Source organism: Apis cerana, linkage group LG14 (genome assembly GCF_029169275.1).
Source record: "Apis cerana isolate GH-2021 linkage group LG14, AcerK_1.0, whole genome shotgun sequence".
In the NCBI taxonomy this organism is placed as follows: domain Eukaryota; kingdom Metazoa; phylum Arthropoda; class Insecta; order Hymenoptera; family Apidae; genus Apis; species Apis cerana.
Window position 1 is genome coordinate 9,316,444 of NC_083865.1, and position 10,478 is coordinate 9,326,921.

General features: G+C 28.6%; 1 protein-coding gene across 2 annotated transcripts; it reads right to left on the bottom strand.

The window, feature by feature from the left end:
* Nucleotides 1–846: 846 nt before the first annotated feature.
* On the bottom strand, nucleotides 847–9,338 carry LOC107998714 (enhancer of polycomb homolog 1). Of its 2 annotated transcripts, XR_001766248.3 has the most exons (11): nucleotides 9,186–9,338; nucleotides 8,194–8,332; nucleotides 7,854–8,095; nucleotides 7,509–7,765; nucleotides 7,288–7,423; nucleotides 6,878–7,180; nucleotides 6,481–6,632; nucleotides 6,267–6,401; nucleotides 5,215–6,186; nucleotides 4,854–5,107; nucleotides 847–3,047 (listed from the first exon to the last, which is right to left on the bottom strand). XR_001766248.3 is itself a non-coding variant. In XM_017058128.3 (10 exons), exons 1-10 carry the CDS (start codon nucleotides 9,336–9,338, stop codon nucleotides 4,990–4,992), a joined length of 2,607 nt encoding a protein of 868 aa, XP_016913617.1. In that variant the 3' UTR covers nucleotides 847–4,989. The 2 variants fall into 2 exon arrangements, 1 of the variants encoding a protein (XP_016913617.1); XM_017058128.3 differs by having other exon boundaries at nucleotides 847–5,107.
* Nucleotides 9,339–10,478: the final 1,140 nt, after the last annotated feature.

The window sequence follows — 10,478 nt, forward strand, 5'->3', positions numbered from 1 at the left end:
TATCCTAAAAAAATTTATTCTTACGCGATGTAATCAGAATTTATTTTGAAACATTTGCTTGTTTAAATTATTTGTCCAATTTATGTTCATCATGAATATTTTCTTGCTAACATTATATGTATATATGTGAAATGCAATTGTATCCTTTTTTTGTTTATACTTTTTAAGAAATAAACAATTTATGTACTTTGAGTAAATGTAAATATTTTGTTGTATAGTACATAAAATATTCATTTTAGTATAAATAGATAAATTAAATAAAGAAAATTTTGTTGATTTGAATGATATAGAAGATATATGTCACATATGTTTTATCCTAACAAATTGCTATTTTTTTTTTATACTCGAATAATGTATGATAATCAATTTGTTCATAATTTTGCCAATTTGTGAAATTACACAATTAGAATACACTTAATAATCAAATTGCAATGTGTATATATATACATATATACATATATACACATACAATTGGTTACATTATTTAGTAGATTTAAATGTTGATCACATTTATTATAGACATTAATGCTAAACAATAGTTGAGTTTAAATTTTTATAAGTAATTTATAGGAAACAACTCATCTACCTGATAACATCTCTACTTCTCTAAAAATATGACAAAGCAAATAAATACATACAAGCGTATCTCATTATTTGATTCAAAATATTTTTTATTTTCCGTCGGTAAAATAATTTTAAGTTTATTATTATTATTGCATATTATGAAAAGCATACTATAAAATTACAAGCATGTTAGAATCAGAGAAAATCAAAGATAAATTTAGGAATGTAATTTTTATTTGTTAGATCTCGACGATTTATAAGCAATAAATATAATTCACGCAATTTAATTTATATCTAGTGATATTTTATTTGGATCAAATTAAATTTGATACATGCACTCAGCGAAAGGTGTTATCAGGGGACGAGAGAGTAGATGATGTATGTATGTATCGAAGAACAAATTAAAGGGTTGTCTAGATCAAACATTCTACATATATAGAATTTGATGTATCTTCCCCTTACGTTCTCCGACTGTATAATCTTGAGAAAAATTCTCTATACTCTCGTCAAACTTTCGTTCAAACTGGAGCTTTGGTTGGAGCGTTTTTTTCCAATTAAATCTTCTTGTCGCACAGCGACATAGAAGCCCTACTGTATTCACAGAATAAAATACACATATAATAGATACACCGCATTTCGACACCTGTCGATATTATCGTAAAAGTTTTTTTAACACTCAGAATTTTTTTAAGAGCTTCACGTTGAACATTATATTTGTAAGCTCATTTCTTCTCTTAATAATTTGTTTTTTTTCACACGAAACGATTATAGGTCTTGTTCGATCGCTCTAAATAGTTGCATTGATTCGGCTTAGTCCTACTTACATGGTACAATATTGTTTTCCGCGAATGCAACAAATTAGGTAAACACGAAGTCTCACAATTCAATTCGACCGAATTTTTTATTTTTCTCATTTCATTGACGAATATAAATTAATTAAAAAAAATTTATTAAATAAGAAAACATTTAGTAAATATTGCCAAGTAATACTATAATTATTATATTATTTATTCATTATTGTGAATTATTTAAAAACAATAAGATATCAGTCTCTTTGTCAATGGAACTTCGTGTTTGCCAAATCAGAAAATGTAAAGCGAACTCAGTCTTTGGTTGGAGCGATCAAACCTTGAAAATTTTCGACGTTTCATTTGTAAAATGGCTATTGGGTCAATATTTTTAACATTAATAAATTTTATATAAAAATCCATGTACCACTATATTTCGTTTAAAGCGTTCCAACTAAAATAAACAAATGGTTTTTACAAGTACATTCTTGGAAATTTTCTCCGCATAATTATCACTCATCTTTCTCAAAATCACACGGAAGATTTTTTTTTATTTTTTAATTGAATTTTGGAAAAATGATTGGAAATGAATGCAAGAAAAAAAGAAAATAATGAAAAAGAAATATGAAATATGACTTAATTTATGGATATGATTAAAAAAAGTGAAAAAATATTTCATTTTTAATTGTGAATTTGAGAAAAACGAGAGAAAGAATCAGATACCTATCAGAAAGTATATACAAATGTGGCAGAAATTAGATTTCACAAAATGTTATATAATATACAGGCGAGTGAAATTCTTCACAAAATAATAAGTCCTATCCAGGATAAAATTTCTTTATTACTCCTCCTCTAAAATCGTCTCGAATTCATAAATTTTCATACACATCGCTGTGCGCCTACCACAACAACATTAATTACAGTTATTTTTTAGTTAATTACCTAAAAGTAAGAGATACAATAAGCGTAATTATTTTTATATGTACAATATATCTTTTGTTTGTTTCTTATTATGATTTTATGAAGTCTCTCTAAAATTTGCAACATTTGCACCATTATTTTTATTTTTCTCTTGATTTACGGCTTGCAAAAAAATTTTTTTATTGCATACTTGGAAAAAATTGTTTTAAATCTGGAAAATGAATGACTATCAGAAATACTCTGCCATGGCCGTTTGTAAAACTTAAATTATAAATCTTCAGTCCAAGAGGCTTAGATATTTATCTTGATCAGTGCCTATGAATTTCAAATAAACAATAGACAATGAATAAAACTATTTTAAAATAATAGTAAAAATTATGCGACAGATACTCTTGAATTTCGTCAATTCCAAAACTCATATATTTAATGATCTATTTTATGTAACTATATGTATTTCTTTTTACATTTATCATTCCTATTAGCCACACAAGAATATGAAATGTATAACTGTATCAAGAAAGTATTTTTTTTAAATAAAACAATTATTTTTTCATATCATTAATTTTTAAATGAAAACATTTTAGAATCTCATAATTATCATATTTCTTATTAACTTATTTTCTGTTCAATTCTTATATTTTAATATAACACATACATTCGTAGAATCGGAGAAAATAATGTAGAAAGATTAAGAGAAAAATAATAATACGCATAAAAATATATGCAGATTAACTTCATTTTTGTTGGTTTTATCTAATGGTAATTTAATTTTATCTGAAAAAATCAAAAGAATATGGTTATGTATAAATAAATGCCAAAATATTTAATTTTTAATTTTCGCACAATTATACCAGTAGATTTCAAAAACTATTTGACTACAGGAAAATATAGATACTTAAATAATTGAATATTTTTATAGCAATTCCATTCCATTGATGTGAAATTACATTTGATTTAAATAGAATTCTAATAATTGCATATACAAAGTTTAGAAAGATTTAATATTCTAATATTTACTTCATATCTTCAGAATTCTACTGGTATGAATAAATATATATGTTTAAGTTATACCCACTTTCACAAATATTGTTACTTAAACTTTGCTGTAAAGTACTTAAAAAATTAATGATATATTATTTTATTGCCAATTTTTGCATAAAATAGATAATTATTTTTAAGCCAATTAATACATATAATATATCATTATAAAAAAGATTGATTTGATTGATTCTTTCATATTTTGTATGGCAAATGAATTCATTAATCATTATTGTTATTTTCATAACTCGCAATTATTAAAGTGAAAAGTGAAAATTTTTAAGTATTTTTTGTAGATATTTTAAATCTTAACATAATATCACGAACTTGCCAGTTTGTAATATGGATTCTTGTAGTACAAGCTTCTCAAACGCAACATTACAATTTGCTTTTATTATTTTACATTTAACTGTAATTCATTATATGTTATTAAAATAGAAATACATAGCTTTTAGTCATAAAATAATCAGAATCTTCTGTATTATACTAATTTAAAGATTATTACTGTTAATAATAGTTTCATTATTTCACAGCCTGAAATCTTCTAACATATTACTACTCTGTAAGAAATAAATTGATCTTCTTAAATATAAACTGAATTTATATACAGTATTGAAATAAACATATGAATCCATAATACATCAAATTAATTTGAGACAAAATGTATTAAGAATATTTATAAAAGATATACTATACATTTTTTTTCATAAGAAAAGTATCTATTCTATTTCTAGTATATACTTTTTTTTAAATAAAATTTACAATCATAATGTACACAGAAATATTATCTACCAAAAGTTTAGAGATTTCATATTGCAAAATAACATAATTTAAAATTAAGTTTTTACAATTAGTTATTAATTAATTTATTAATAACTAATTTTCTTTCAGATTATTTCAAAAAATAAGAATACCAAATTGAACGCACAAAATTTTTGAAATCTCTAAAAGAAAAAATCTGAAACATAACTCTTTGTATAATATTTCTGCAATAAAAATAATTAATGCTGTGTCTGAGAAAGCTTGTGATTTAATTTTAGTTTATTACAGATGTTCCAACAGTATCATTTGCATATGAGTAAAAAGATGACAAAGGAATTCTGCCAAGTTTTTGATAAAAAATAAAGTTATGATTCTGTCAAATATAAAAGTTTCCTTGCATTGAACAAAACTATTTTTTTATTTTAAAAAACAGAGAATATATATATATTACATTATTTCAATATTCATCTATTAACATTTAAGAAAATATTTATATTACGAAATGAAGAAACATAACAGTAGCCCGAAATTAATGTTAAATTTAATATACAGGAAAAAAAAAATAGAATGAACTGATTTTGTGAAGATTTAATGAAACACTGACTGTGTTGAATAATAATTGTTGTTCAATTAGCAAGGAAACAAACGAGAAATGAATTAGAGTTTAACTCTTTTATGATCTCAAAATAACATAGTACTTGCAATAGAATCGACATTTCCATTGTCATCGCCGTAACAGGCAACTGATCAGAGTATTTTTGCAATCGAATCAAGCCGTACCGTTTTTTGTATTAACGAGCACGTAGTGTATGTTCAGTCTCCAGAAGGTAGACAGACATAGATAAAGTTAGCGAAGGTAAAATTAGCGAAGCCCCCAGTGACGTATTGGCGGCAACAGGGGTGCCGATAGCAGGCATCATGTCACTTCCATCGCTAATGAATTTGTTTTATTTGCTCGTACAAGTTGCTGTTGCTGTGGTTTACCATCGCAAGTCGCACTTTCCACTCCATCCACCTTCATATCCATATTTTCACTATAATCAAATATGGAATTTTTGATAATATTTTATATAAAGTACTTAAAAAAATATATATATATTTTTACAAAATTTTGCAAGATATTAGCTATACAAATATTTACCTATTACTATTAAGCGTAATTTCCCCGGACGTTGGGATTTGTTGTGTAGACGCTTGACTTTGCGTCTGTTGTTGCTGCCTTGCAAGACTCGCCAATTTGCTCTGTGCGATCAAGCCAGGTAGCAGATTGGACGGCGGATGTTTTTGTGGCAGAACTATTGTTGACTGATTATTCACGACATGAGTGCTATTTGAAAGATTATTAGAGTTATTTATATGAGACAATGGTCCATTTTGATGTCCATTGCCAAAGTTTGTAATTGTTCCACTAGTTGTGGTACTTGCACTAAACACTCTAACTCCAGCACTACCACTGCCACTGCTGCCGCCATTCCTATTATTCGTTGGACTAGTCAAGGATTTAGACAGAATGGAAACAGGACTGCTGTTGTTTGGTAATTGTCTGTGTTGTTGCTGTTTAGACTGATTCGATTGTGTCTCAATAGCAGCATTTGCGCATTGCGTAGATACTGCATTTGATGTCGTCGGTTGATTGATTGTACACGAGAAAGACGACGGGACTATAGAACTTGTAGAAGTATTTACAACACTAAAACCACTACCACTGCACTGAGGCCGACTCTGCTGTGTTGCAGGCTGTGCAAAAAGACTACTAGGTAGCGGAGTCACAACAAAGTGTGAACTGCCCAGTTCGTCTGTCCGCGTATCGTTAGAGTTATTGTCCGATCCACTAATACACGCACTATTAGTGATACTCGCCACGGCAAGATCAAAGTCCGATAGAGTATCCGGCGAAAAATAATCAGCAATATTAAATTCTGATGTAAAAGGTGGCTCATCTCCTGCACGATCAGGTTCTACTTCCACACAAATAGATGTTGCTTCAGGCGGGAACGGATATGGAAGCGGTTTTGATTGAGTCAATATTGGCTCTATATCTGAGTCCGTATCACTACTTTCTTCACTTGGACTATGCACTGACACAGGTGGAGTCTTTGGTCGAAAATGTAACCTATATTATAAATGAATTAATAAATTAATAGATTTTTTTTATTCTCAAATAAAGTTTTTATATGTTGTTGTTTAACATACCATTCTTTTTTAACTGAAGTTGTTGACATGGCAGTTGTATCGGAATCCACTGGTTCCCGTTTTGGTTGGTGTATCGTGAAGTCTAAAGAAGACCACATATCATCCATATCAGTCGAACAACGGTCCAATATTACTCTGAAATTAGATATTAAATAATATTATCAAAAAATATTATTTTTACATAAACATAAAATTTTTATAAATTTAAATATACCTGCCACCCCGACCAATTCGCCGTCGCGCAAAACCAATACATCTTGGTACGGGTTTACTGATGCTGGTCAATGCAAACCTATACTTCTTATCAGCCATGCCCCCTTCGTTTTTATCACACCAAGGCCAATTTCCAAATCCACCTGATACAGGCTGCAAAGAGAAAAGCTCTATATCTACAATCCTGAAAAAAAGAACTTTAAGACTATTTCCACACTTTTAATATAATTCACGACGATTTTCATTGACATCCATTGATATATTAAATAATATAGCTTGCATAAAATTAGAAAAAAATCCTGTTTTAAATCCATATAACATTTGGTTTATATCTGTTTGTAAAAAATCATATATAAAAAAGAAAAATTTGGAAGAATTTAACAGAAAACAGCACTCACTGGTAGATAAGTGCTATTTCTATTTCGTCGGAAAGCGAATTGTCCCTCATCAGCGATGTCTTCATCATCGCGATCCGAGGGAACTGAGGGCTGAGAATGTGAATGTGATGGAAGCGGACCATCTTCGTCTGAGCTTATTAGCGGGTCCAGCCCGCCTCCAAGAACACTAGGCCGACTTCCTCGACCACCTCCGCTACCTGTTCCACTGCGCACACCATTATCTTCCAAACTTCCTCCTCTGCTATCAGTTTTATGTTTCCTTTTCTTATATTGTCTTTTTTCTTTTCTGGGTACTACTTCGTCCTGAAATAAACAATATCAAATATATCAATAATACAAAAAATATATCATTATTTATAATAATTATATAAAAATTATACAAGGAAAAAAAATACCTTAAAAATACTTACTTTACTACAAACTTTATTTGCCCAATTTTGATGAACACCAAACTGATTTGTAAACAGTGGAGCAAAAGCAGGTCTCGGTGTCTTCAATGCCGATACTTCCGCCAATATTTGCCCATTAAAGTCTTGTGCTTGATATCTGTACAGTTTTTTTAATTATATAAAATTCAAAGTCTAGTTTTTCTAGAGGAAAATACAAAAGGTTTGGAAGATTATTTCCACACCTTTTCTCATATACTTCAATTGTAAGATGTAAATGTTCTCGCTTGGTTTTCTCTCTTCTTTTAACCATTTCAAAAAGGGTAACTGCTCTGCTAAGATCTCTACGGAGCTTCAACATTTTTTCGTAACTAGTTTCATCATTTTTGCGATTTTTACGTGTTTGCATTTTTTCCGTTTTACGTCTAAAGGCTAAATAAGGATTATTGGCAGCTGAACCAAACCGATGTTCTGTTTTTACTGTTAATAATAAAGGATGTTGCTGAAAACATGTGATCATATTAATTAATTTTTATCATTAATTATTTATTACATATACAAATTAAAATTTATAATATGTAAAAACTTACTGTTTTAAGACGTTTATTCAGCCAATAATCAAACACAGCAATAATTAAATCATCATCTTCCTTTAGAAGTGCTTTAGCTTCATTAAGAGTGACTACAGTTTGTCCTGAACTTTTTTCCAAGCGATCCATCATTTCTTCAAACTGAAGTGGAGTCAAGTCCATTTTACGGCTTTGTATTGCAACCCACTTTTCATCTTCAGAATCCATATCATAATCCGGAATATCTTGTTCCATTGCAAAAGCTTTAAAAAAATTCCATACAATTATTAAATTATTAATGTTACAAATATAATAATAATTAATTATTGAATATTAAACTTAATTTATTATATTTTCTTACGCTGCATATGTATAAGTTGACGAGGTAGCTTATAATCAGCTGGATATATCTTATCATAAGCTTCTACATCTGTTAAATCAGTTACTTCAGGGGTAGGAATGATTAAACCCGTGCATATTGCTCTTTGCAAGTGATGTTCCTATTAAACAATTAATACTATATATTAATATTAATAAATAATATATAATTTGAAAAACATAAAACCAATTAAAATTTTTACTTTTATATATATATATTACTATAAAAAGAAATAAGAAAAATGATATATCACATTTAAATATAAGATATAACAATGTTTAATAATATCAATAATCAATTTAATAATATCAATATATCAATAATATATTGTTTATCAATAATATATTCGTAAATATATAGAGTATATATTTCAATAAAATGAAATATATGTAAAATCCAAAAATATAATAGAAAATAAATTTTTAAAATATTTATGTTAATAATATAATCCATTAAATAAAATTATATTATATTTTAATAAATATATGCATATCATTTTTTCAATAACATATTATTCACAATTAATGAATTAATATAGAATATGAATAATCCAACAATGTATAATTAAATGCTTATTTATATATTTGAGGAAGGAAGAGAATAATTATTACTCAAAAATTATATTGCAAGATATATGTAAAGAAATATAATATTTTAACTTGAAAAAGCTTAAAAATTAAAAATTCTTATACGTTGAATAGCAACGTTAGAACATCTATTTTGATTCCCTCGTTAATTTGATATACGAAGCTGACAACTGACAATAATTGTGTAACAAGATATATAAAAGTATAAAGAATAACAATAACATAAAAAATAATGTTATCAATTACGTTTAACAATAAATATAAGGAATTTCTATACATAATAATGATAAGAAAGGTGCCATCTGCCGGTTGTTTACGAAGATGCGCCTGAGAGTAAGATGGCGGACAGGGGAAACATGCTGGAAGAAGGCTGAACGTTCGACTTACACATTCCTCCTCCTTTTCCATGCCGCTGGGCATTTGGGGCAGAGAACGATTAATGGCCGAGTAATCTGGCAAATCCGGTAATTCCTCGGCCATATAAATCGGCATGGGTTTGGAAGCGTCCAGGGCACGGGCCCTGAACGACAGCTTGCTCATCCTGCGGCTGGTTCGCGTGTTGACAACCGAGTTGGCTGGTGTCGAACCGTGAGGCCAGTCGGATCGGCTCGGGCCTCGGACTTAGGGAACGTGAACCTGACTGGGCCTGGTTGGGGGCCCTGCGGCCGTAATACCCGGCACAGAGAGCGCTCAGGGCCTCATCGTTCTCCGGCCATCGCGCTGGAACACGGTCACTCAGTCACCAAACGAGATATATCACTTCGAAAACATGTTTGCGTGACACGGTCCCTGCTCAAAGCCATCATGGCCGACGCACAGCCATTTAACACGTTCAGCTCGAGCAGTTCCGCGATGCGACGTGCGCCGCGCGGGAATCGGCTTGCTACCGCCACCGGTCGACTCACGAGCGTCTATTGGACGCTTAACATTTCTCCTCAATACAAGTCTCGTTCACACTACCTACGATTATCATAAAATTCAAAAATCAATGGAATCAAATTTGTTTAAAAATATTTGTTGATTTATAATAACAGTAAAATTAAATACTGTATTTAGATTTTGAAAGATTTTGTAAACGCGTATTATACTTATATATTAATTATTTGACAACATCTAAATAATAGTTTTCTTTAACCTATATCGTTTTATATTTCGTTTATATATGAAAAAAAAAATTTTAACTAAATCATATTATTAAAAAATATTTATAAAATTACAATTAAAAAAATATATTTAATAATTTTTCATTCTTTAAGTTAACATTTTTTCATTATGTTATGAAAATATAAATTTCAAAAATATAACAACTATGATATATATTTATATATGTTATGTTAATAATTAAATAGTAAAAAAATCAAGAATTTATTAAATTTAATAAGAATTTTTTGTTATTATTATAACATAAGTATATGTTTTGTATTTTAAGTACCTATAATACGCAAGCGTCGCATATGTGAGGATATTTCAAATTTTAAATTTTTCATGAAATACAAGAATTGAAAATTGATTAATTTTATTCAATGACATTATTTATTGTTTTAATTTACAATATCAATATTAAAATTAAAACACAATTTAGTTTAACTAAATATTCTTTTAACGCATTTTAACATTTCATTATACAAAAAAATATTTCAGTTATTTAAATTTTCTTAGATAATATATGTATTAAAATAA

Bases quoted from the DNA above. Each gene is read 5' to 3' on its own strand.
- LOC107998714 (XM_017058128.3), bottom strand. From the start codon at position 9,338: ATGAGCAAGCTGTCGTTCAGGGCCCGTGCCCTGGACGCTTCCAAACCC. The intron at 8,333-9,185 runs GTAAGTCGAACG...ATTGTTTAATAG, and splicing joins TGGAAAAGGAGGAGGAATGT to GAACATCACTTGCAAAGAGC. The intron at 7,766-7,853 runs GTAAGTTTTTAC...ACATGTTTTCAG, and splicing joins TGAATAAACGTCTTAAAACA to CAACATCCTTTATTATTAAC.